Source organism: Canis lupus, chromosome 16, assembly GCF_011100685.1.
Source record: "Canis lupus familiaris isolate Mischka breed German Shepherd chromosome 16, alternate assembly UU_Cfam_GSD_1.0, whole genome shotgun sequence".
Taxonomy (NCBI): Eukaryota; Metazoa; Chordata; class Mammalia; order Carnivora; family Canidae; genus Canis; species Canis lupus.
Genome location: NC_049237.1, coordinates 15,213,413 through 15,240,390, shown reverse-complemented (window position 1 = coordinate 15,240,390; position 26,978 = coordinate 15,213,413). Strand labels below are relative to the sequence as shown.

The following is a 26,978-nucleotide window of genomic DNA, read 5'->3' as shown; positions in this document are numbered from 1 at the left end:
AAAACAGACAAAACCCACAACATTGTCAATTAAAAAGAAGACAGGAGAGGTGCCTGGGCGGCTCAGTTAAGCATCTGACTCGATTTTGGCTCTGGTCATGATCTTGGGGTCTGAGATAGAGCCCCCCAGGGTGGGCTCTGTGCTCAGCAGGGAGTCTGCTGTCCCTCTCCCTCTGCTCCTCCCCTGCTTACTCTCTCTGCCAAATAAATAAATAAAATCTTAAAAAAGGAAAAAGGCAAGAGGGGGGAAAAAACAGAACAAGTGAGACAAACATAAGCACAAAATAAGACCATATATTCAAATCTAACTCTATCATAATTAAAATACACATAAATGGATTAAGGTCTCTAACTAAACAGAATTTGTCAAGTTGGATTCAAAAATAAAAGCCAACTGTAGGCTCTTTACAGAAGCCACATCTGGAACAGAAAGATGAAAGGTGGAGGAAGGTGGAGTCAAGTCTGGCCTGGGAGGGAGTGGTGACATCAGGGGACACGGCAGGCAGCAAACCATGGTCCTTACACCCCCCACCACGACAGCCCCTCTTCCAGTGGACCCTCTGACCATCCTGAAGCCTGGAGGCTTTGGGGAGCCCGCTCTGATTCTGATAGATTAAGCCTCTTCTTGCTTTTCTGGCAGGCAGCAGAGGGAAGACTTCAAGGACCCCTGAAATGTGGGGTAGGTTTGTATCCAGGTGCACCAGGAGCCACTGGCCAAACTACTTCAGGAATGACTACACTGGGGCAGGCAGGGCTGGAGCCTTCTCCACTCTAAGCCCTAAGCCCCAACCCCTGGGGCCTGGAATTCCTGAGTCCCAAATAGCCCCTCTCTTCCTCTCACCAAAGGGGACCACGTTTCCTCGTGAAGTAGGTGAAGGAGATGCGTGCAATGTACTAAACCGCACAGACTTTCTACCAAATTAGTGATTCTAGATTTTCCAGTTAACGACTGAAAGAGGGTTTTGTGCTTGGGCGGCAGTGGACCTGTGAGACGAACACACAGATCAGGAAGCTTCTTACTGTTCATTTTATTACTTGTTTTCCACATTCTTAAAAAAAAAAAAAAAAACTTAAACTTCATGTACGGTGGGATTGGATTTGGACCACCCAGACCGGGCTCACCCTGAACATCCTTGTCTGCAGTACAGGTGAAGGCTGGCAGGAGGGTCACCCAGCGGAGGAGGGCGCGTGCCCCACTGCCAAGCACCGACAGGGGTGCCCCTGCAGGCTCTGCCAAGGACAAGCTGTGCAAATGCAAAGTCACTTATACCCTCTGAGCTCGTTTGCTCCTTTACGCCTGCCGCGCAGGGTCTGAGTGATGGCTGATACTCAGGAGGTCCACAAACAAAACCTTAAGATGCCATTCAAAGGTGGGTGCTGGGCCACCCCCATGACCGCTGCTGAGAAGGGGGGAGAAGGAGTGCACAAAACCTCTTCCTGCTGACTGCACCCTTCGTCCCCTCCCAGCCCTGTCCTACCCTTTCCATGGTCCCTGAAGCCTGAAAAGCAACGGACTCCTCTTCCTGAGGTCTTTGAATGGAAAGTCTAGAAGTTTTCTGTTCCTTATTCTTTTATCAAGTATGGCTAGATGTGAAGAGACTGCCTATTCTAAACATCTTACTACTGTGATCTTCTAGACCTCAGCTTCTGAGACAGTCATCTTAGGACTTACTCCTGACCTGGAAACATTTCAATGCTTCCCGGCACATCCCACCCCGCCCCACTCCATGACAGACTGTCAGCCCCAGGTCCTCTCCCTTCCCTCCCACCTCAGCAGGTGCTGCTTCCAGAGGGGCGACCAGGAGCATGGGCCTGGCCCTGTGTGCGTCCCCAGTCCCCTGACCAGGCACAGCAGCCACAGGACCTTGCTTGTGCCATGGGGCTACAGCCCCTGTAGGGCCTGGAGCCGGCCTGCACCTCTGCAGTGGCACCTGTGTTCCCTGACAGCAGAGCTGACCACATCAGCTCAGCAGGGTGGCCCTGCCTCAGCAACCTGGACACAGACAGTTCCCGAGGATTCCTCACATTTAATAAGGATGGAAGTGGGAACGTGAGCCTGGGGGGAACAAGCTGACCCTGGGGTAGGACATGAGGCAGGTCCTTCTGGCCTAGAGACGCCTTAGCCATGCTCACTTCTCCCAAGATGAATTCAAGAAGGCATAACCCAGTCTCTTACACGTGTTAGGGTTTGAACTGTGCCCCCAAAATTCATGTTGAAGTCCTAAGTCCCAGCACCTAACAGCAGGAAGGTCAAGTCACAGTGAGGGCGTCAGCATGAGCTGAGTCCGACAAGGTCCCTACAGAGGCAGTATCCCGAGTCGTGCGTACGGGGGTGGACAAGCAGACCAGTGACAGTGGGAGGGAGCCCTGGGGCAGACTCTCCCTCACTGCTTCAGCAGGCACCTGCCCTGCCGCCACCCTGACCTTAGACTGTGGCCTCCAGGCCATGAATGACTACCTGTGCTGTGGTCCGTGGGCCCAGGAACGTGCACTGCTCACCCAAGGGCCCATCTGGGAATTCCGTTCCACAGCTGACCTTCCCACCTTTCCAGAGACTGAATTCCCTCGAGGGTGCACAAAGGCAGGCAGATGAGCCCACTGGGTGCTCATCCTGGTCACAGAACCGACGGCGGCCCTGGTCCAGCTGCACCCGCGCCCCTTCCAAGAAGCTGAGGGCCTTTCCCTTGGTACCCCTACTTCTCCACTTAGACTCTGCAGGCAAATCCAGCATCAACCAAGGGGCAGGTTTCTCTCCAAAGAAAACCCACAGCCCCTCTTGACCAGGAAAGGGAGAGCTGAGCCCTCCTTAGTGCTGAGCCCAGGAAGGGCAGCTGCGAGGAGGCAGGGCAGCCGCTGGAGCAGCCAGGAAAACGTGGCATGCATATACGCGCGGGCACCCCAGCCACCTGCAAGCCAGGGCTGTCCCAGTGGGAAGGACAAGCTGGGGAAGCAGCATCTGAATGAACCTGAGCCAAGAAGGCCAGAGGCGTGGCTGAGATGCACACCAAAGAGTGGCCTCCCTGAGCAAACAGCGTCCTGGGGTCAGGGCTGGTCAGGCCAGTGGCAGAACACCCAGCCCCCTCACGGCCCGGAAGCGGGGAAGGTTCGGCTGGAGCAGGTTGAGGGGGTGGGACAGCCCCTAGGAGAAGGGGCCAGGGTCGGGACATCATCAGCAGGACCAAGCTGCTGAAGAAGGTGGCTAGGGGTCCCCCGCCTCGGGACCCACAGTTCCTCCTCGCAGGTTCTCTGGACCCCTGCCATCAGGCTGCTTGCATCCTTGGGCCAGCTGAGGGTCCCAGGTGGCACCACTGCTGAAAACCGTGGCTCTGCATCTCCCCTGGTTGTGAGAGAAGCCATCTGTGGGGGTAAGGCAGTAGGCACTGAAAGGAGGGGCGGACTCTGGTGACCCCCCGTGTGTCCAAGGGAGGCAGGCACAGGCACCCCAGCACAGCAGCTGCGTGCTGAGGAGAGAGGCTGCTGGGAAGGGCTGGAGCTGGGCCCAGAAGGTTCTGCCATGGGGGCATCTGGCGGCAGCTGAGATACTGGGCGGAACCTCCTGGAGAGGCCCGAGGCGTCACCGGCCCTGCAGCTGTCCGCCTGACCACGCAGGATCTTTGGTTTTGGCCTGGTGGGGCCCTTCTGCCTCCAATAGGGCAGGTGTCTGTGAGCAGGGCCGTTAGACCAGCGAGGTCCCCGGGAGGGGGCCCATGGCCAGGAAGCCTGGCACTTGGACCCAGGGCCACGGGGGCGCTTCCCGAGCCGATCCACCTGGGTCCTCATGGTGGCTACTTCCTGAGACAGGCCTGCCAGGGCCGTGGCGAGCCGATCCAGCTTCTCTGAGAGGGCGGCGCCAAGGCTGCGGAGCTCTGGCTGCAGACCACTTCCGCAGGGGCAGGACTGCGGGGGCGCCTGAGGCAAAGCCGGAGGGATGGCAGCCACAGGGGGTGGCTCAGGCAGACCTCTGGGAGGCGGCTTCCCGTGCGTCCTTGCTAAAACCAGAGCAGGGACACGAGATGAGAGTTCCTGGGCTGTCAGAGCTGTCTCCCCCTGGGGGGCCCCTTCAGCATCCTCCCCACCCACTAAGGCCCAGCCTCATATGGGACGAAGTAACTCGGGCTTGGGAATGTCGATGCCAGTGCTCATGACATCAAAGGTGGCACATCTCCTGGCTGCTCCCCAAATTCATGGACAGGATAAACCACAGCCTGGGTCTCAAACTCTCCTAGGATGGTAAATGGCCTGCCCACCTTCTAGGAAAAGGTTCAGCAGCTCTCTGTGACACCTCTGAGAGTAAGTGGCATCCCAGACCACCTAACCCTGCCCTACCGTGTCACTAGGCTGGGTCTGGAAATGCTCAGTGGACAGCAGGGGGCCAAGGCCAGAGAGCCTGTGGGAGAGGAGCCCAGGATGGTCAGATCGGCCTGGGGCAGGGAGGCTTTTAGTGCGGTGAGCAGGGGGCTGGTCAGTACCCAGGGCTGCTGGTCATCAGCACATCCCTCCTGACCTCTACCCCTCCATTCTGAGGTCAGAGTCACAAGATTTTAGATCTTAAGTTACTTTTTTTTTTAAATCACCTAATCCTTTGCTGTAAGGCCTCTTGGAACTGGCCTCCACCCTAGGCAAACCTCACAAGAAAGCCCTGCTACTACCAAGGACTGGTGGGGTAGCCTGCTTTCCCCTCCTTCTCTGCACCCCAGCCCAGCCCTGCCCCCCTCCCATCTGCACCCCAACCCAGCTCTGCCCCCGTCTCTGTACTTCCAGGCTTCAAACAGAGAAGTGGATCCTGGAGCACCACAGAGGGGCTGGAGTGCTACCTGGCCAGGTTCTCCAGGAAGGAGCTAAGCTAAGGGCAAAGATGTTGGCTGCGTGGCAGGTACACTTCTATCTGAGCAGGAGGCAAGGGGCGGGGTCACCTCAGGACAGCTCAGTGCTCTCAGGAAAGCACTGCACGTTCAGAGCAGCAGAACCTGGGAGCCAGCACTGGGGCCCCACTAAGCTGCCGGTGGGAGGGTCTGGGTGTGGGTCCCACAGGGAGCTGGAGCCCAAGCCCCACACACCCCCTCCGGGCCCACACACCCCTTCCGGGCCTCCAAGTGTACAGTGAGGAGCTTCCTCATGGCAGGTGTGACACAGAAGCCCAGCTCTTGGCTCCTGGGATGCCCTGGCCAAGTCGCTCACCATTACTGGGCCTGTTTCCTCATCTCTCGGGAAAAGTCTCCTCAAACGCCAGACTTTGATTTTGGGCATTATCTACCCTGGTATCCTTGCTTCTAAAAAGTACCCGTGGGCTTTGATGAAAAAGCCAGCTATTTCTGTAGGAAAACACTGAACAAAACAGCAACCTGAAGTTCAAGGTGAGACCCTTCCTACCTGTGACCCGAATAAGCCTGCAGGGGTGCTAGGTAAAAGCTTTCCCCAGGCTTCTGGCTAGCCTGCCCCGTGAGGAGCTGAGCAGGAGGGAAGGAAGATGGGTGACCACTGTAGACGCTGACCCCCTGCCCACCACCCTGTGCCCTCAGCGCTCCTGAAGCCACCGGTTCACCTGTAACACCTGGTCTTCCATTTCCAGGCCCCAGACCCCTGGATTCTTCACTGACCCTGGGCTTCCAGGACAGGGGACCGTGGGCAGATCCAAGAAGCTTGCTGGGGCCCGGCCCGGGCCTTTTCTCTGGCTGAGGGGCAGGGCAGGGGTTCACAGCTGCCCCTGTAGAAAGAGCACAGACCACCTGAGTTGTGGAGACCCACTCTGATGCGTGGATATTGGGACAGAGCCTCAAAAGAACTGAATTTTCAGGGCGCCTGAGTGGCTCAGTCACTTAAGCATCTGACTCTGGATTGGGACTCGTCATGATCTCAGGGTCTTGGGACGGAGCCCCAAGTCAGGCTCTGCACTCAGCGTGGAGTCTGCTGGTCTCTCTCCCTCCTCTCCCCCGTACCCCCTGCTTGCATGCATGTGCTCTTTCTCAAATAAATAGTCTTCAATTTTTTTAAAAAATTGAACTTTCAGCCTTTCAAACAATGGTTAAATAGGATGCAAGACAGATACACTGGGCCCATCAGGGAGTCCAACCCTGGCTGATGGGCCCCCGGGGCAGGTGTGATGAGGGTGGACTGGACTCTTCTGGAGTCCTCCACAGCAAGGGTGTGACACTTCTAGCTCTACTGCAGGGGGCCAGAAGCGGCAGATGGAGAGGGCGGTGATCTGCAGGCCCCATGCTGGGGGTGGCCCGCAGGCCGTGGGAAACTGCTCTGTGCCCAGCCCCCTCTGCCATGTCCCACTAGACCCACTGAGCCATGAGGAACACCGGTACGGCCAGGGCCTGTGCAGGAGCCAAGGACCACATAGAGCCACTGGCCTGAGTAGGTGGGGAGTTCCCTTCCCTAACTATTATCCCACTTTTACCTCCTCCAGCACTGCCCAGAGGGCCAGGCCGGCCCGGGGTTTCCGGGTACACGTTTCTCCAGGGCAACTGGGACCTGCCTCCTGTCTTTTCTTCTGCTCTTCCTGCTGGGAGACACACTGGGTCAGGCCTGGACTAAGGAGCCAGGCTGCCTGGGAGAGCAGACACATTTCTGGCATTCTTGACAGGACAACCTCTAAATCCTCCCAGGTGGGCGAACCTCACTGTTGACACAGTTTTCATTTGTTTTCAAATTTTGAAAATGCACATTACTATCACCATCATCGTCTTACATACATACATACGTGTGGACACGCAGCGCAAGTGCCTGACTTGAACCTTTGATCGGTGGGCTATCCATTCAGAAGACACCCATCTCAGACAAACATCGCCAGCTGCGTGACATGGTGACTCACAAACCCACCCAACAGGGAACCAGGCTGCCGACCCATAGATATCCCTCTTTCAGAAGGCCCAGGGTGACACAGCTTTAGATAACCGGCCACCTGAGCAATCCCGCTTCTCCCTCGCTGTGCCCCTAATTCCTGCTCTGATGCTTTAAATTCACTGGTAAAGAGTGAACCCGCCAAACCCAGACACCCCACCCTTGAGCCAAATAAAGGCAGAGTCCCAGGTCCATGCCTGCTTTTCCTCTAGCTCTCTAGCTGCGACCACCCCATGTGCCCCTCAGGGACTGTGGGTAATAAATCCCATTCCTCGAAGTTCCCTAATGGCTTTTGCTTACATATGTCCAATGGTCATAAGAAGCACAAGGACTAGCCCCAGGGATGGTAAACGTCCATGGGGCCCCCTACGAGGGACATGGGCTGGGCAAGTGCCTCAGGCATCCCTCGCTGAGAGTGTCACTACTGACAGGCTGGGACCGATAGTATATATGCATATAGATGTTATTAGCGCATACAATGTGTAGTGTCAGAGAGAATGTACACACCTTAAGTTCATTGCCATCTAATGAAGCTCACTTGTTTAACAATCCTGGGATCCTATGTCCTACCTTCTCTCACAGACACAGCACAACTTACAGGGAACTCAAGCATGACAATAGTAGACAACTATGACAAGAGCCAGGCAAAGCGAGAATCCAGGCCCTCTCTCAGGAGCCCCCGCGCTCACCTGCATTGAGGCCGCAGTGGTCCCCAGGCTCTGCTCTCCCTGGGCCTTCACCAGGGCTGCTGCCAGTGGGGGCGCCGCCAGGGCGCGGGGACAGAGGGCCAGGACCCTTGTAGCCGGGAAGGCGGTCCCTCTCTGGCAACACAGAGCTGGTGTCAGAGCAGTGGCTACATCCCCCAGCAGGGATGGCTCCCTGGCCTATTCTGTCCCCCGCAAACTCACCCTGTGGGAACAGCTGCCAGAGCTCGTCTCCTTCTGAGCTGCTGAAGCTAGAGCTGGAGCCGGGGCTGGGGCTGGGGCTGGGACCTGCCAAGCAGGCAAAGCGCAGGGGCCTCCCAGGCAAGATCCCCTTCAGAGAGTTCTCCAGACAGTGGAGTGGGGAGGGCTTCATGGCTGCCCCTGGGCAAATGACAACAGAAGAACATTCTATCCCTTAGCCTGGCGGTGGTCAGGAGGACCCTCTGCCTTCATGAACAGGCATGCAGAGCTGGTCCCCCTTCAGGTCAGCTAATGGCCCCACACAAGCTCGGGGAGACCCTGAACAGCTCTCGCCCTTGCCAGTTTCCCAGCTGCTCTAGAAAGCCAGCGGGGAACATTCCTGAAGTCTCAAGTCCCTGGTACCAGCCTCTAACAGACTGGTTCCAGACAGGCCCCAGGATTAGAGGCAGGCACTTCACTCGGGACTAGTGGTCCAAGAGCAGAGACTCAGTCACATCCACGGGAAGCCCCCCAGGGACCGTTTTTTCTTCTGGGAACATTTAGAAACACCACGTTTATCCAGATGAGTCAGACCCTGCCAGCCTGCTCCAGCAGGCCCAGGAAGGAACACGGCTCCAAGTGCACAGGAGCCAGCAGCAGAGGGAGACCCCACCACCCCAGCAGCTACAACAAAGCAGATAATCAGTCGTCTCCCAGAGAAACCCGGTGGCTGCAGGGAAACCATCCTCCCCTGTCCTTTCAGCGATCGAGTTTCTGGTCTTCCTCCAGCACACCTCAGGGCACTGCAGCCAGGGGCACTGGGCTGCAATGTGAGGGACAGAGGAGATGGACAGGAAATCTAGTCCCTCGTCGAAGATTTTACTGGGAGGGAAGACGTGCCACCAAATACCAGGGCAGATGTCAGCTCACCATCTTGGAGCCATCTCCATGGCCCCGGCCTGGGGGCCCCGGGGTCTTTGAGCCCTCGCTGGTAGCACACAGGGACGGGGACGCTGCTAGAGGTGAGTGCCTGTGGGCTGGCCAGCCGGAAGCTCCTGGTGGGGGCCTCTCCCTGCCCCTGTCCCAGGTGGGCTGGCTCACAGGCCTCGCCTCTCAGCCCTGTTTGAATGAGAAGCCAAGAGGCCTGTCAGCCCTGTGGGGCATGGATGCAAGAAGACACTGGACAGAGGACAGCTTCTGCCCCTGTTGGCTTCTTGGGCACAGGAGCTCCAGTTGTGGGATGCACGCCAGCCCTATAGGTGTTCCCGGGAGCCGCCCCCAATCTCCCAGGACTTGTTTATCCCATACCCAGCCCCCTGGACTCCTGGAGGCCCCCCAGCTCAGCCACTGCTCTGGACCAAGGTACACGGGGACAACACAGCCAGGATTGAAAGATACTCCACTGCCAAGGCCCTGGCTCAGGCCTGGACTTGGAGCAGCAGACAGTGGGGCTGGGTATCCTGCCCTGCCTCCACCTACCACCCAGATGCTGGCCACGCCCTTTGGCTTCATGGCCTCACACAAGCCTCTGCCCAGGCCATTTCCAGAGCATCTTCTCCTCTGAGGGCTGGCTGTGGGCCTGCCAGCTGCATGGGGAAGCAGGGCTGGCACTGGCAGGGCAAGAGTCGTCTTTCCCTGCTCAGATGCTGGGGAAGCCGTGCTTTACCTTCCTTGTCCGCCGTCCAGTTCTTGGGCTCTGTTCTCTGTGGCCCCCTGTCCCCTGCTGAAGACCAGGACAAGGCTGACTGTGGCCTGAGCACTGGTATCTCTCTGAGACAGTTCTCCAGGCCCTGGAGCGGGGAGCTTCCCACTGGGCTTCCTGTGAAAACCCAACATTTGCAATCTTGGGTAGTCAGAGGTCAGCCTCCACAAAGCCCAGGAGCCTTGTCTACATCCTCATGTCCAGGGAAGCTGGGGCCATGGGAGGAGGCACAGGGCACTGGACCTGTCACGCCAGGCACCTGGGCCCAAACACGGGTCAGTCCTGGCTCTGGGCAGGCCTCCTTGGCCTGGCCCTGAAAGAAAGAAACCTGTCCCAGCCATCTCCACAGAGCCTGGTCAGTGGGCGGTGACAGGGGTGATCAGACACAGGCACAGGCTGGGCTCCCTCATGACACCCTGCTCCACCTTGGGATGGTTGCCACCATGCTGCCCCGGCCACAGAGGACCAAATGCCATAAGGCTCCCTTGCCTGGTCAGAGGGAAACACTACAGGTGCCCTCACCACAGGTATGATGTAGCAAGCTGAGAAGGCCAACACTAGTGTGGTCGCAACTTGAGAAAAAAAAAAATCACAAATATCCCATTTCTAGTGACAGAGCTGTAGAAGCAGCTGGAAGTAGATGAACCAGAAGTCCAAAAAAGGAAAAGCCCCTTCTACATGAGCTGACATGGTGGACACATTCTTTCCTGAATGCGTTTGCTGACGCGGGGCTGACAGGGCATAGAGAGAGAGAATGGGAGTTTCAGGCTGCGGCATGGGGCTGGAACAGCAAAGTTCAACTATAAGAGACCCCAAATGCAGTTACCCTGAGTTCTAAGGCAGCACAGGGAGCTGGGCTGAAAGCTTGTAGAAGGCAGCATGAACTCTCCTGTGGTTTGCGTTATTTAGAAAGCAAAGTACACCAACGGGAGCTGTGCAAACAAGCACCATGCTAACCCCTATGGATGGACACTGCGCAGCGGTTCGGAGGAACGGGGTGCTGCCAGTGTTCAAGAAACATGCAGAGAAAATTCGGGAAGATGCCAAAGGTAAATGGTAAAATAAAAAGCAGGGTGGAGGTGTGTATATAACACTACTGGCTGTGTGAGGGAACCAGCACTGGGCCATGCAGGGAATGCCTCTGAAAGGTAAGAGAACTCAGCTGTGGTGACTTGGGGTGGGGATAAGGGTGGGGGGTGACAGCATCTCTCCTCTATAACCGTTTGCAGCTTTTGAACAAAACCCTGTGATCACCTATTAAAAACCAAAACTTGGAACGCCTGGGTGGCTTAGCAGTTTAGCGCCTGCCTTTGGTCCAGCGCATGATCCTGGAGTCCTGGGATCAAGTCCCACATCGGGCTCCCTGTGTGGAGCTTGCTTCTCCCTCTGCTTGTGTCTCTGCCTCTCTCTCTCTCTGTGTGTCCCTCATGAATAAATTAATAAAATCTTTAAATAAATAAATAAATAAATAAATAAATAAATAAATAAATAAATAAAATAAAATAAAATAAATAAAAATAAAAATAAAAACCAAAACTTGGGGCACCTGGGTGGCTCAGTGGTTGAGCGTCTGCCTTTGGCTTAGGTCATGATCCTGGGGTCCTGGGATCAAGTCCCGCATCAGGCTCCCTGCATGGAGCCTGCTTCTCCCTCTGCCCGTGTCCTTGCCTCCCTCTGTGTGTCTCTCATGAATAAATAAAAAATTTTAAAAACCCTAAAAGTTAAAAAAGAAAAGGTGGCTGCACTTGGGGAGGAAAAAGCCCCCACAGCCAGAGCCAGCCAGGGCCGGGCGCAGGAGTCCAGGCTGCCACGGGCACCAGGGGGGCCCCAGCGCTGCTCTGTAGGCTCCAGCCAGCCGGGGGCAGAGTCCTGGGGGCAGCTCCAGGCCTTTTGCAGACAACACATGACGCAAGGTCTGGAGGCGAGCAGCAGGGGACCGGGTGTCTGTGGACAAGGCAGACCAAGAGCACTCAAAGATTCGAGTGGGGGCAAAGGTCAAGAGGGGACACTAGAGAGTCCTGCAAGATTCCAAAGAGGTGTGACAGCTCACCATGGACACCTCCACGCGGGAAGCTGAGGAGAGACATGGGTCACCAGAGACATTCCTTAGGGTGGTTTTACATGAACTCAGGACATTTTTTCCTAAGTTGGAAACATCAGTTTGATGTTATAGGCATTTCCTTGTGTCTGGGATAAGGAAAGAGTTGTCACAAAGGAGATGACCTTCTATTTTTTAAAGGATCTTAGATGTTGTCCTACCCCTTCTGAGCCAAGTCACTAAAACAGATCCTCCACCCCTCCACCCCCGCCCTGACCCACTGCCGCCCTGCAACAAGCCCTGTGTCTGCTCCTGCCACAACACCCCCGGCTCTGCTCCAGAGGGCACAGCAGCCTGGGCTGGTTGGGTCCGACATGATGGCGGGCAGGGGGCCCTCTCGTCCTTCCCCAGGACTGACCCCAGCCTCAGGCCAGCCAGCTCACCTTTTCCAGGCGGACGCGCCTGGCTGCCCCCAGGGCTCTGGAAATCCAGGTCCCCATCGGTGCTGCTGGATGAGGAGAAGCTGGGAGGGGTGCTGTGGGGACCTGAGGGGAGGACAGGGCTGCCTCTCACATAGCCCTGCAGACTCAGAGCCAGAAGAGGCCCCACAGTCACCTCTGCAGGAAACAGCACAGCTGACATCAGGAGAAAGCCATTAGCCAGGCGGTCCCCTGGGCCCTGGGCTATGGGTGGGCACCCAGGACACCTACCCCAGAGGATCTCGCACAGGGTCTCCCCTTAGCTTAGTGGCTCAAGCACTAGTTAAACCCACATGAACCCATATGTTTGTCTCATGGGGCTGGAAAGCAAGTAAGAGCCCTCAGAGGGGGCGGCAGACCAGAAGAGTTTAAGTGGCTCCCACCACACTCTGGAACTGTTTGGGGAGAGGCATCAGTGAGAAGCTAGGAAGGCCATGCACCTCCAGAGGCCCAGGATGAGAAGCGGGGGACCCACCGGCGTCCTCAGCACCCTGAGCCCAGGGCCCCATTTACCTTCACTGTGTGATCTACAGGACTGCAGCTGGGGCCTCTGGGACCCGGGGTCTCCTGGCTGAGAGCTCTGGAATCCAGAGGCTGCCGGCGGCTGGGGAGGTAACGACCCACTCAGGGGAATGCCCTTCAGACAGGCCTCCAGGGCTTCCAGGGGTGAGCTCGAGGCACTGCTGGCTGGTACAGGGGAGATGGCTCTATCACCATCTCAGGCACATTCCCCTGGCCCAGCCCTAGGCTGGCTGCCCCAACCTGCCTTCTTCAGGGATAACACCCTTGAGGGAGACATGGATTAGCTCTCTGGTCCTGCAGGGTAATGACATGATCTGTACCCCAGCCCAGGGGCCGGGTGGACAGACCCACACATTATGTAGTGGGGCCAGCTTCCTGACAGATAGGAAATCTCTGTAAAACAAGAGTATCTACAATGGAAGGCTGCTGGATGAGGCGGCTATGGGTGAACAGAGGGGAAGTCACTGCCTGAGAAGGACAGCCAGGTCCTCCCTCCATTAGCCAGCAGAGCCTCGGTGGGGCCGAGAATCCCACTGGAAGACTTGAGAGATGCTCCCAGGCCTCACCTTGAGCTACGGGGCTCCAGCTGGGCACTTGGCCCCCTCTGGTCTCTCTGTCACCCCCCTGGCTGCTGGTGGCAGAGGGGCTGTGGGTCCACTTGCTGAGCTGACAGGATGCAGGAGCCAGGGGGCTCTGGGTCCAGCCATCTTCCATCTTCACCACAGACAGCACATGGCTAGCTCCAGGACCAGGGCCAGGAGGAGGGGTCTGGAGGGGTCGGGGCCCTGTGGGAAGACCCCATGAGACCTTTATAGGGTCAGGACCAAAGCCCCTGGCCTCCACAGCAGTCTCTAGCCCCAAGGCGGTCACCCATTAAACACCAGCAACTCACCCTCCCATCGTGCCCTGGCCCCTCTGGGGTGCCTCCAGAGGCTTCTACTGAGAGATGTCACATCGGCTTCCTCAGGTGGCACCAAATCTTTCCTCCAAGGCTGGTGAGCCTGTCTCAACTCACCTTTATCAGCAGTGTGAGAAGCTGCGGTGTATGGAGATGCTACCCCAGTCCACATAAACATAACAACATGACAAGAACGCCCAATTCAAAAGTATGCCCCAAGGGTCTGTGGGGCCAGCACTGTTCTCAGCCTCCCCTGCCTACACTTCCTCCCTTCTGGAACTTTTAGCTCTCCTCTAACAGCCAACCTGGATCATGAACACAGACAGATGAAACACCTCCTACATGCCCAGCTCCGTCTACAGGGAGAGTCCCTAACGTAGCATCTCTGACCTACACAGGAGGTGAGGGCCTGAGGGCCTGATGCGGAGCCCTGCTTGGAGCAGGGGAGGGGGGATGGCCCTGGGGCCATTCCTGCCCAGCCACAGGCATTTACCTCCAGAATTCCTTTGGCAGGCCCCTGGATCCTCCTGCAGCTGTGGGTCCCTCACTCCTGAGGGGCCGGAACGTCTGTGAGGAGCCTCCGGGATCTCCTTCAGACAGTTCAGCAGACCCTGAAGGGGACAAGCCCCAGAAACTGCCTCTGTCTTCACTGTAGGAAACAGGAACATATTTTCACCCTGAGCCCAGTCACAACAAACAACAAAAGGTAGACAATCCAGGTAGGGGCCAGAAATCTGGAAATGTGGGTCTTTTTGCAACTCACTTAGACTTGCACAGGCCACTGTCTTCTTGGTGTTTGGTTTATAAATGCCTGTCCCGGGGCGCAGGGGCAGTACAGGCGGCTGAGCACCTGACTCTTGGTTTCTGCTCAGGTCATGATCTCAGGGTCATGGGATAGAGTCCTGGGTCTGGCTCCACACTCAGCGAGGAGTCTGTCTAAGACTCTTTCTCCCTCTCTCTCTGCCCCTCTCCTCACCACCTCCCTCTATAATAAATAAATAAATAAATCTAAAAAAAACAAAACAACAACAACAACAACAAAAAAAAACAACCTGTTTTCACACCCAAACCAGACAGCTGGAGGGAGGGAAGATGTGAGAGCACAGTACCAAGGCAGGGCACGTGGCGTCCCTGCCAGCACACGGGAAAGGAAGTGAGCTGACAGGTCCCTATCTGCCCTTGGTTCCCTGTGCCCCAAGCAGAGCTTCTCTCTGCAGAGGACGAGGCTTTTCTCACACTCACTCACACATGTATATTACTGTATCCTAGCCTCACTGTACCTGAAGGTGGGAACAAGTATCCCCTTTTACAGATGGGGAAACCAAGCCTCAAAAGCTTCAGGAGGCTTTCCTAGTCTTTGCAGCTAACAGGCACCAGGCTCTAGGACGGGGCTCCTGCCCCCACTGCACCACCCAGTCCCCCCCACCCCCTGCCGACTCTACACACCCACTTAGAGTCAATGCAAAGTGACATTCAGCAGCTCCTCCTGAGAGGTTCCATATTAGGACAAGTAAAAATCACAAAAGGATCCAGGGAAAAGTATTTTTGAGTTTCCTTCTACCAGCTGACCAAATGTCATTCTGCTAAGAAAGCCACCTGGATCTGGAAATAGGAAATAGGAAATAGTGGAGCAGGTGTGTTGGGAAGGTTCCTTTGGGAAGACATTGTACTTACAGAGAAACAGCTACAAAAAGACAATTCGAGCCTTTCAGAGGTTTCAGAAACCTTGGCCTGAGGAGACAGGTCCCCAGGGACTCACCTTCCCAGGGTGGGCTCCCAGGCCCCAGCTCCACTCTGGTTAGCTGAGAGGTGCCCTGGCCAGGGACAGGAGGTGGCAAGCCTGGAGACACCTCAGGGTTCTGGGGCCCAGGCATGAGGATTTCCTTCAGGCAGTTGATAAGGCCTTCCAGGGGGCTGTTCCCAGGAGAGAGTCCTATGGCACCTGCAAGACCACCTGTGTGAACAGGCACAACACCTGCTGCATAGGGCTGTCAGGGGGCCTGACACACCTGTGTGAACTGAGCATACCTGTTTCCCTTCCCCGCTCAGCTTCAGGGCACACCCCACTCTCAGCAGAGCCAGCCTCTCACCTGTCCCCAGAGTCCCTCTCTCCTGTTTTCCATTCTCCTTCTTCCTGCTGGAGCTCCTGCTGGAGCTAGAGGTAGGAGGGCTGGGCTCCCCAGCTAGGGCTTCTGGGCCTTCCTTCTCTGTAACTCTTGGTTTGTCAGCAGTTTCTGTTACAGGAGAGACAGAAAGAGGAGACCCCTGGGTGGCTCAACCCCAAGGTGCCAGCCTTGGGCCCAGGGCGTGATCCTGGAGTCTCGAGATTGAGTCCCACATCGGGCTCCCTGCATGGAGCCTACTTCTCCCTCTGTATCTCTGCCTTTCTCTCTCTCTCTGTGTCTCTCATGAATAAATAAATAAAATCTTTTTTTAAAAAAGGAGAGACAGAAAGGTCTTTCTAACCCTAGCTCCTGACTGAGAGGAATTGCCCCAGATCGGTCCCCATAGAGGGCAGGCCTCTCAGTCCCTGCCCCCTATCCCATCCCCAAAGGGCAGCCAAGTCCTAGAAACTTGCATTTGTGGCAGAGTCAGTCTCTGCAGGCTTGTCCCAGGAGTCTGTCCTGGCACAGGCATTATATTTTAAACACCAAGACTGCTTGCTCTGAATAACCCAGAACCCCCCAGTTCCAGCCTCTGACTTTGGCTCAATAAGTGAGTCCAGCAGCCTTGACACGCAGGACCCAATCTTGTACTCATGCTTCTCAAATTTCAGCACATGTACCCGCAGAGCAAATCTGCCAGAGGACACCCAAAATCATGGGCTAAATGGGGTCTGTTTTTCAGGGGTGCCAATTTTAGTCCATACCCATTTAAATATTTTAAAATATTTTAAATAGGGGCACCTGGGTGGCTCAGTCAGTTAAGTGTCTGCCTTCAGTCAGGTCATGATCTCAGGGTCCTGGGATCGAGCCCCACATCGGGCTCCCTGCTCAGCAGGGAGCCTGCTACTCCCTCTCCCTCTGCTGCTCCCCCCACTTGTGCACTCACTCTCTCTCTGTCAAATAAAGAAATAAAATCTTTAAAAATAAATAAATAAAATATTTTAAATAAAAAACAGATATTCCAACAAATACAAAATTTGCAAGAATCTTTTAAAATACAATCAGACTCTACAGAGAAATTCTAGTGGCTGCCCTTGCCCTCTGCTGCTCTTGGGGCTGCCTTGGTGAGAAGGTCTGAGACTCAGAGCAGGTGCACACAAGTGTATTCCTGTGCCGATGGGCCTGCATGTTCCCTAGGCCTGCGGTGCTCTGCAAGCAGGGCTGGGAGAGAGGCTGCTCAGGGGCCAAGCATCACACTTCCTCTTTGGTCTACAGACAGGGGCCTTTGTCCTACTCTTTGGGGAGCTGGCCCCCATTAACAATAAGGGAAACTGAGTTCCAGGAACAATGAAGAGAGCACAGAGTCCAGTCTGCCTGACTCCAGGGTCAGAGGCCTGGCCCCGCTGGGTCACACTCACTGATGGGGAGGGGGCTTCCCTGTCCACCGGCTCCAGGCAGGCCACTGGATGATGAGCTGCTGCTGGATGTGGCAGCCATGCTGGGCCAGCCAGTAGGTGTTTCTGGAAGGCAGCTGAGCAAGCCTCCGAGAGGGCAAGTCTCCACGGTCACAGCTGCTACTGGGGAGGAGGAAGAGGACACCCGAAGCTAGATTTAAGCCCAGCAAGGGGTATGCCCCCAAAGTTGTCCCATCTGGGCCTTCCTTGCCCTGTTCCATTACAATGACCCAGATGTCAGCATCCTCTGCATCATCATTCCTCGGCTCTGAAACATCGATTCAGAGTCTTGTTCTGATGAGACCACCTCACCCCTACTTTCTTTCTAGGTCATCTACCATCCACTGAGCAGGCTCGAGGGCCAGGGCTGGTGGGCACAGACATCTCGAGGAGGTACAGTCTGAGAGCTGAAAGCACCAGCTGAGCAGAGCAGGGTTAAGGACCGAGAGTCTGGTGATGTGGGAGGAGCACAGGCTGAGGGGGGGGTACTGGGCCCCACTGGCCATGCTGATGGGGCACAGCTTCCTCTCCTCATCTAAGAACAGGGACTGACCTCACCTGCCACACAGCCCTGACGGTGTGGCTGAAGCCCTGGAGAAATGGGCACGAGAAAGGCCAGGAGCCAGTCTCACCCATGACCCATTCCTTCTTGGGGGCAGACGTGCTACTGGGCATTTGTGCAACAGGTGACCCTAGCTAGGGTCTGGCCGGGGCTAGGCAGGCACCCGGCACCCAGCTGCGACTCCACTTCACCTGACTTACCGTCAGGGCTGCCCCGTTCCCCGTCCAGGCTGACAGCTCCACTCCCACTCTCGCCCTCTGGGCTGACCTCCCCAAACAGGAACTCTGGAATCTCCTTGACCAGCTGCACCAGGGCGGTGAGGTGAAGGCTGTGCGGGGGTGCTCCTCCTGCTGGAGAGGCCACAGTGAACCCCCACACCCTCTGTCAGCTTGGCACTGACGCTTCTGCGCACGACTTCAAACCAGCCTTTTACCCCGTGAGTAGCAGCAAAGGAAAAACTGAGGTCCCTGAAGTGAGAAGGATCTGCCCCAGGGGACAGCCAGGACCAGGGGCTGGGAACTCCAGGTACTATCCCTCGGTACCCGGTACCTCTCTGAGGGGAATGCCAAGGAGAGCTGCTCCCTCCCACCAGCCAGACCCTCTGGCACTCCTACCCTCCCAGCCTAACCAGGGCTAGGCCCGTGGGCCACATCCCCCATCCAAGGCCTCCAGAAGTCAGCCCTGTGGCAGCACTCAGGAGCTGCCAGCTGGCTCTGCATGGTGGGTGGCAGGAAGAGGGCTTGAGTAGGGGACACTCTCCAAGAGTGACCCCAGGTTTCTTCCTGGCTTTGCATACAATGGGCAACAGTGTGCCAGGTTCACAGCCTGGGGGGCAGGGAAGGAAGTGGGCAAAGGGTGAAAGGTCTCGGAGAGGTTTGGGTATAGAGCATGGCAAGGGCTGAGGTCACAGCATTCCCTGAGGAGTAGAGCCAGGGGCTGAGGACCACACAGTGGAAGGGACAAGGTTGCCCAGGGGGACCAGGATATCCAAAATGGCCTGTCCCTCATCTGCCAAGATTACTCACCCAGGGGGCCTCCTCCCCTAGGAGGCTCCTGTCCCTCACCAGCATAGCTCCTGCCTTCCATGGTTCCTCCAGGCTCCGTAGGAGACAAGAAGGCAGAGAGGGGGAGCCGCTCAGCTGTCCCTGGGAAAGAAAAGAAGGAGGCACAGCCCCCTGGGAATGGAAGTCGGCCTCCACCCACCTACCACAACCACGCAGGCACCTGTTTACAGGTGTGTTTGTGTGGTCCTCCAAACCTCAAGAACCGTGGGGCCACAAGATGCTCAGAGACCAGGCTGCTCAGTGTTCCGCCCATTCTGGAGTGCCCCAACTGAATCTTACCCAGAACCCTGGGGCAGGCTATCAAAACAACGATGGAACAAAAGATCAGTGAGGCCCCCAGTTCAGTCTGAGGCTGTTGGACCATCACCTCAGATGGCATTCATTTTGTTGGTGAGACTAAGGCCTGGCAGGCCCTGGCTGATTCAGGACTGGCTTGGTCCTGGATCGCGCCTCCTGTCACTTGTCAGCGGGGCCGGGACGCTCCTTACCCAGGGAGCGCAGTGTCTCATAGTTCTCCCGCATCACGTCCCGGTAGAGTGCCCTCTGCCCTTCGCCCAGGAGCTGCCACTCCTCCTCGGAGAACCGCACTGCCAGGTCCTGGAAGGCCACGGACACCTGTGGGCACAATCTCGGGGGAGTTGGGGGTTCCCTCCCAGCGCCACCAGTCTCTCTGTGTCCCCAGGTATCCACCAGGAAGTGGGGAGCAGTGAGAGTATGGTGCGGGCCTGATGGGTGGGAGCAGGTGAAGGCAGGGCGGGAATGTGCTCAAGACACAGTGCTGGGGTTTGGACTGTGTCCCCAAAAATGTATGCTGAAGTCCCTCCCCTCGTCCCCCATGAACGTGGCCCTATTTGGAAACATGTTCCTCACAGATGTAGCTGAAGAGGAGCAATAGGGTCACACAGGGAGGAGAAGGTCAGGTGACAATGGATGCAGAGAATGAAATGACGCAGCCACAAGCCAAGGAAAAGGCAGGACCAGCAGAGGCTGTAGGAGATGGGAAGGATTGTCCCCTAGAGCCTTCAGAGGGAGCCCAGCCCCCCACCCCCGCCCCACCATCACCACCCTGGTTTTGGCTCCCTGGCACAGGGAGAGAATCCACCTGCTGGTAAAGCCTGCCTGGTGTGGTTCTTTGTCACAGCAACCCCCCAGGAGCCCTCACACTCTGTGACCCTCAGCCTGGGCCTAAGAAAAGGTCAACTCCAGGCTGGGAAGCCCAGCCAGCCCTAAAGTCACCATGCTGGAGAGTTACTGGAGGTAATAAGCAACCTTGGCCTTGAATGTGCAAGGCCCTGGGGTCCTATCACTACAACATTAAGACAAGATACACATAAAACAGGTAAGTCTGATAAGGAACCAAACACTCCATACTCTTAGTGGGGGATGACCCAACAGCCAGGAATCAAGTAAGCAAAATGTTTATGCGGCCCCTCCCAGCCCCACAAGGAAGAGAGCGAGAGAGAGAACACCTCAAACAGCTTGGCAAGTCTAGAGGAGGCAGATCCTCCTGTACCAGGACAGACAGACGGCTGTGTGACTGGGAATGAAGAAAACCAGCAGCCGATGCACCTGTACTGGTGGCCCTTGATCCTCAGACCCCAAATCCTATGGCCACAGTTCTACAGACCCTCTGGCCCAGCCAGGTCAGTGCTGGTGTCCAGCTGTTCTGCTGGACTCCAGGCCCATGCTGGGCTGAGCCTGCCCTCACTTCCCTGGCCGCGCTTGACCTCCAGGGCCACGGCCAGCCACAGTGACCCCCATGACCTTTTACCACCAAGCCCGTGCAGCCCGTGGGTACTATGCACTGCAGGAACCCATCCAGGCCTCCATGCCTTGGTCGCCACACTCCCCCATTCTGGCCCCCTCCCTGACCTCTCCACTCTTCACCCCTGTAGGCTTGCAGCCTGGTACGCTGTGGTCTACTCTGCAAGGAAGGGCTCTGAAGAGACCTGGGATCATCCTTGGACAGTATCCCCTGCTTTGTAAGACATGAGAAACATTCTGTCCTCACTTCTTTAAAAATCATCCCTACGTGGGCATTAAAATGGCGATCAGACCCTAGAAGATTACCTGCGTCTGAGAGGCATGCACTTAAAATTACAGCAAAAATGACCTTCGTGCAAATTAAGCAAACAGAATATCAATTATGGGAAGGGTCCCTCTGCTGTAGAAACAGATGCTAAACTCTTTGTAATTAAAATTATTGAACAAAATGAAAACATTCCTAATAACGCAAAGAAGTTAATCTACTGCCTTGTTTCATCAACTCAAGTCAGCAACTTTAAAAACCATCTCTGTGGACAGCCCCGGTGGCTCAGCGGTTTAGCGCCACCTTCAGCCCGGGGTATGATCCTGGAGACCTGGGATCGAGTCCCACATCGGGCTCCCTGCATGGAGCCTGCTTCTCCCTCTGCCTGTGTCTCTGCCTCTCTGTCTGTCATGAATAAATAAATACTATTTAAAAAAATAAAAACCATCGCTGCTAACCTTGGCATTGTCACTGATGGCATCTGCTCCCCACACACCTCTTACCTTCTGACAGCTGGCACCACCACATGGTCACAACTGCCCTCCACTCTCCTGCTGAATTGGTCAGGGCCCTGTCCACACACCTGGCTGGAGGCAGCCTATCCACAGACTACCTGCTTTCAGTCCAGAGGCTCCCAAATGCCCTCCCGCCCACTTGGCCAGCCAGCAGACCTTCTGGAAGTCCTCTCCACCCCGATAGGCCAAGTATAGTTGCTCCCTTTCAGGAACACATTCAGACACCCTCAAAAACATCTCTCAAAGAGCCATCCTCATTTTTCCTGGACTTTGGACAGATACAACATAGCCAATGGTAGGGTCTATGCAGAACAGCTAGCGGATCAGGCCTGAGGCCACTGTCCCTGCAAGGTTGGCCTTGGGCTACTGTTGGGGAACTTGGATTTCAGGAGGGTGGTTTACTGGGCCAACTATTTGCACAGCGTGGTTCATGCTGGGCATCTACTTTTGCTCTGGGACTCTGGTCTGTGTTAGGTGGAAATAGCCACATGACCAGCCACCAATGGAAACCCTGAGCGCTGAGTCTCTAGTGAGCTTCCCTGGTAGACAACATTTCTTTTCATTCATTTCTTTCTTCCTTTTTTTTTAAAGTAGGTAGGCTCCATGTTGGGCATGAACTCACAACCCGGACATTAAGAGTCACGTGCTCTATGGACTAAACCAGGTGCCTCCCTTAGTAGACCACCTTTCACACCAGCCATCACAACTCAGCCGGAAGAATTATGTACATCCCATGTGATTCCACTGGGAGAAGACTCTGGAAGCTCACACCTGGTCTCCTGTATATTTTGCCCAATGTGCCTTTACATTTTATTTTGCTTTGTGTCCTCTCACTGTAACAAATCACAGCTGTGAATATGAGTCTATGCTGAGTCTTGGGAGTCCTCCTCGTGAGGGACTTGGGCCCCAATACAGGGTCCCCTTATATTTCCTGACAAGACACAGACACTTAAGGGCTCAGAGTATGCCCCCACCTGGCAGGGGACCTCATGGCCCAGCCTTGTTCTAGGTTTGAAACCTCATTCCCCATTGCTCAAGCCACTCCCTTCCATCCCAGAGCTCATGGCCCACCTGCCTGGCTCTGCTCTCTGGTCTCTCTGCTCCTCCAAGATACACTCCCACTCTTCTCTCTCTCCTAGGCTGAGGAACGTCAGGGCTGATGGAGCAGGGGGACACCTCAGTCAGAAAGTCCTCATCTGCACAGTAGTCCCAGAACTTCAGACTTGTCCCAACTGGCTCAGTGTCAGAATGGGCACAAACACTGTCTTATTGGCTAACCACATGTGTTTTTGCTTGAACGTTTCGGTCACTATGTTTAAACATACATAGATGCTGTTGTGATGAGTACGTGCACATCCTTTAAAAGTAATACTGAACTGATTTTAAAATATTTGCAAACACTACAACTGAATGTACTAAGTATACAACTATGTAGGGTTCGGGGGAGTTTTCAACATTAAGGAAGAGGATCCCAGAGTCAGTGAACAAGGTTGGAACCCCCTATTTATCACCCCACTCACCCACTGCTCTGGAGGAGGAAAGGTGGGGAGGGGCAGGAAAGGGCCAGTGGGCTACAGTTATTCTGCTGTCTTTTGTTTGCCACACAAAAATTTATTAAACTCCCACTCTGGCCAATACACCAGAACAAAATAAGGTGTCCCCAGGACCCGGAAACTAGTCAAACCAACCCCACAGGAAAGATTAGCCATCTGCAGGAGGGGGCCCAAGCCACCGGCAGACATGTACAGTCTGGGTGCCCTACCAACATCAGGCTCTGTACCTTCGAAACAAGAGTTCTACCCAAAACACACCCCCAGGAGGCCAGTAAGAAGAGACCAGTCAGGGTGGCCTCAAAGCTCATTTCTTCTTTACCTTTTGGTAGCACAACACATGGCTGGTTCACCAGGTCCAAGTGAGCTCCAGGGAAGGTCATGCTGATATCAGCTACTGAGCATGGAGGATCTTCTTTCTACCAAGGCCACTTCCCCAGCCCGGGATATTAGCTGATGCTCTCCTGTGCCCTCTCTATGGGACATAGCTCATGTGAACTGAAGCCAGCCTGAACATCTCCCATCTGACAGTGACAGAGATCACGGGCATGTGGCTACTTCTCTGCAGGCAAGGTTTCCCTGACACATGCTATCCTACATGTGGCCCAGGTATGTGAGACACTCAGCCTACCTTGGCTCCACCTGCCTTTCCCTATCACCTCTAGCTTGAACACTCACAGGTTACTGGCACTCTGCTAGATACTGAGATGTGTCCTCACAGGCTCTATTGTCAAGGTACCCAAACATCAGAAGTGTGATCCTTCCTTTCCGAGCATTTCAGAGCTCTCGTTGATTAACAAGGCGGATCTCCACAGGCAGCTGGTCAGACCAGTTGGTAGAAAAATCACAGGGCCAAGTCTAGGATTGGGATCTCTGAACTGAGATCTTTTCTGCTCTGCTTAATTGTGACTATCACCAGTAATCTTGGTACACCTTAAGAAAACAAGCATCAAACATCTAATTTTAGAAATTATCATTACCCAGTAAAGTCTGTAGTGGCAGATCTTGAGTACAAAGAAATGTTCCTGTTGACACTGCTAAATGGCAGAGTCCAAACGGCACTGCTCTGGCTGGGGCGGGGAACATGGGAGGAAGGACCCAGCAGAGCCATGTGAATGTTCTGGGGAGCTAGTTTATCCCGAGATGTCAGCAGACAAGTTCTCTGTTTAACAAACGGAGTGAAAAATACTCTCTCCTCGGCCTTATCAGAAGCTTTTTAGAACATAATGACTGAAAAAATAAAAGTGCTTTTAGGTTCAAATGATTGACTTCACGTTCCTTTTAATTAGGTCTGACTTCTCTGCCCCATCCTTGATTTACTAAATCATCAGTAAGCCCAGAAATCTAGGTTTTCAAGCCTCCTACGACTCTGACAAATTCTTAGTTCAGAGCCACAGGCCAGGGGAGCACTGCAGCCCTGTCACAGGCTGGAGGCCTGCCCAGCCCTGCTGGAAATGAAACATATGCTGGGGCACAGACCCCTGAAAACAGGCTTGGCCCTCCTTCTTCCCAGTAGCCAGCTCTCAAATGCTGTGCATTTGTGAACCAGAAATCAGACAACTGCCTAGAACTTTAAAGGGAGGGATCTTTTTTTTTCTTTTTAGATTTTATTTATTTATTCATGAGACACACAAAGAGAGGCAGAGACATAGGCAGAGAGAGAAAGCAGGCTCCTCCCAGGGAGCCTGATGCGGGATTTGATCTCAGGATCCCGGGATCATGCCCTGAGCGGAAGGCAGACACTCAAACGCTGAGCCACCCAGGTGTCCTGGGGCAGGGATCATTTAATGCTGATTTCCACCCAAAACAGGATGGCTCTTCAATTCCTCCTTGAAGAGAATTTCTCCTTCAGTAATGGGTGGCTCACCACATTCCCAGCAGCTGGTCCTATCACTGGCCCAATGTGGCATTTAAATCCTGGATGTAGGGGTGCCTGGGTGGCTCAGTTGATGAAGCATCTGCCTGCAGCTCAGGTCATGATCCCAGAGTCCTGGGATCAGCAGGGAATCTGCTTCTCCCTCTCCCTCTGGCCATCCCCCCTGCTTGTGTGCACTCGGTCTCTCTCTCTCTCTAAAATAAATAAATAAATAAAATCTTAAAAAAGAAGTGCTGGACACACAGATGAGCTACTGCATGGGAGTTAGGGCTGGACTTCAGGAACCAGACTGCTAGAGTTCCAATCCCTGCTTTGCTCCATATTAGCTATGGGACCTTGCTAAACTACTTAACCCACTTGGGCCTCGGTGAACTCATTTATAAAATCAGGATCATAATGACCTACAGCACAGGGATGTTGTGAAAAGTAAGTGAATCAACATAGGAAAAGAGGCTAGAACAAATACTGGGATGGACTAAGGGCTATTAGTGTTACATGGTCAAATCTGTCTGCTTGACGTCCACCTGCAGGTCAGAGCCTGCCACCTCCAGCTACACAGAATGGGCTCTTCAGCACACACTACTCCTGACTTTGCCTCTTTATCTCCTGGCTAAATATACTTTAGACAGCTGGAAGAGATGGATTCCAGGTCTTTCACCATCTTAGCATCAAGACAAATTCTCCAAAACAAAGTTCTTATGAAATGGAAATGGGAACTGACTATGGCCAGAATAGGTGGTTCAATCAATGGCCTCCCTCTGCCCAGGAAAGGTGGAGGACAAGTGGGGAGTATGCTTGCCTTAGAGGATGTTGTCTTGCAGTCTGGATCCACTGTCCTCCCTGGGCCCTACTTCAACTCCTTTGGGCTTTCAGGTCTGCCTCCCTCCCTCAACCAACAGGAGAAAAGCTTTCTGGATTGACCCAGGGCTGTTGTTAACTGTGCAGCCTCTGAGCTCACTGCCACCATGCTGTTCCTCCTAAAACATTCCTCCTTACCCTGTCACTAGCCCAACAAGAAAACCACAGCTTTGGTGCCCACAGGACCTGTCCATCTTTCCACACTCCTTCCCAGCCTAGATCAAATCCCCCAGCGTGCCTCAAGTTTGGGTTCCCAGTCTGGACCCTGCACCCTGCTGCTCCCACTTATGGGCTGTGCTCACACATCCCTGGCCTTTGGGGAGTCACACTGGACAGGAAGACAAGAGGCCTTCCCTGTAACTCTCTCTCTGTTATCTACCAATCCCCAAAGCCACTCCTACCTACCTTCTCTGTGAGGCTACACAGTGTGAGGATGCATCCTACTCGGAATATCAGATCTGAAGGACTGGTGGTCCAAATCCCTCGTTTCGTAGAAGAGGAAATTGCAGGAGAGCTTAGCACAGGACCAGTGGGCATACCCGAGCAAGGGTATCCTTGGGCTGCTTTGCTGCACAGCCAATGCTGCAAGGAAGGCCGCCCCTGCTCCCACAACATCCACTTTTCCTGGTTTCTCTCCCGATTGCAGGCCATGAATGACTGGAGGTTCTGGCTGCAGGCGGCTAGGTCTGGCCACAGAATGTCCCAGCCCGCTATCCCAATACCCACCCACCTCCAAACCATGGAGTCTACAATTGGCTGAGGATGGCCCAAGTTCATGGCCACCAAAATTACAGAACTGGCTCCAGGCGTCCACCCAGAGGAACTGCAACAACTCCCCATTGGTATCATCATGTTTTCCTGGCATCTCCCCAGTCCCGCACACAACTCGCCCAACTCGTGACAGATGTGGCTCTTCCTCCAGCTCTAGAATCTACAACCTGGGAGTTTGTTTCATGTCCCCTCCCCCAAGGATCCAGGATCCTACCCAGAATAAAAGCATCAGATTTACGCCTTCCCCTGAGGCCTTGATGCCCACGGCTCCCAGGATAACTAATAATTAAAAGAAGCCAGGCCGAGGGAGGGCGACGCGTAACCCCAAGGAACGAGTTTCCGCAGGTGGAGACAGGCTCCGCGCACAGGGCACTGGGGGTCAAGGGCTGGGGAGGGCGCCGGGGGTCGTCCGAGGACCTAGACTCCTGCGCACCAGGCCCGTCGGGCCGAGCGCAGCCCGATACCACAGTTGGTGGATGCCGGGGTCTTTGCCCCCCCGCCGGGGGACGGCTCCACGCCGCGCCCAGCTGACCCGCCGAGGCGTGGGTCGGTCCGTCTGTCCTCCGGTTCGCCTTACCTGGCGCGCCATCCCGGGACTCAGCCTCCGCGCTCAGCTTCCGGCGCGGCCCGCGGCGCCCGCTCCCCGGCCGCAGACTGTGCCGCGACCCTAAGCGACAGCGGCGACCGAGGTCAGCGCGGGACGAAGCACGGCTGCGGCCACGGGCAGCGGGGGAGAGGCGAGGCTGGGCACGGCGCGGCCGCCGGAGGCCCCCACTGCAGGAGGGGTGGTCCGGCTTCCGCCCGGAGACCCCCGGCCTCGGCGGCC

The 26,978-nt window shown here is 55.2% G+C and overlaps 1 protein-coding gene across 18 annotated transcripts; it reads right to left on the bottom strand.

Annotated features, from left to right (window-relative positions):
- Positions 1–273: 273 nt before the first annotated feature.
- KRBA1 (KRAB-A domain containing 1) lies at positions 274–26,906 on the bottom strand. Of its 18 annotated transcripts, none has more exons than XM_038559649.1 (18): positions 26,730–26,906; positions 19,042–19,168; positions 18,515–18,634; positions 17,690–17,839; positions 16,892–17,050; positions 15,459–15,602; positions 15,128–15,322; positions 13,862–14,017; positions 13,037–13,255; positions 12,462–12,635; positions 11,913–12,104; positions 9,396–9,548; positions 8,660–8,848; positions 7,754–7,930; positions 7,535–7,666; positions 6,403–6,507; positions 5,542–5,703; positions 274–3,988 (listed from the first exon to the last, which is right to left on the bottom strand). In XM_038559649.1, exons 1-18 carry the CDS (start codon positions 26,739–26,741, stop codon positions 3,081–3,083), a joined length of 3,474 nt encoding a protein of 1,157 aa, XP_038415577.1. In that variant the 5' UTR covers positions 26,742–26,906; the 3' UTR covers positions 274–3,080. The 18 variants fall into 18 exon arrangements, with proteins under 18 accessions (XP_038415577.1, XP_038415578.1, XP_038415571.1 ...); XM_038559650.1 differs by having other exon boundaries at positions 19,042–19,150; XM_038559643.1 differs by lacking the exon at positions 26,730–26,906 and adding an exon at positions 25,787–26,492 and having other exon boundaries at positions 15,128–15,310.
- Between the last annotated feature and the right edge of the window lie 72 nt (positions 26,907–26,978).

Coding starts and splice junctions, on each gene's coding strand:
- KRBA1 (XM_038559638.1), bottom strand. CDS start 26,233: ATGATGATACCAATGGGGAGTTGTTGCAGTTCCTCTGGGTGGACGCCT. Junction 7,667..7,753: donor CTGGCAGCTGTTCCCACAGG/GTGAGTTTGCGG, acceptor CTGTGTTGCCAG/AGAGGGACCGCCTTCCCGGC. Junction 3,989..5,541: donor TGGAAGACCAGGTGTTACAG/GTGAACCGGTGG, acceptor CTCTGGTTTTAG/CAAGGACGCACGGGAAGCCG.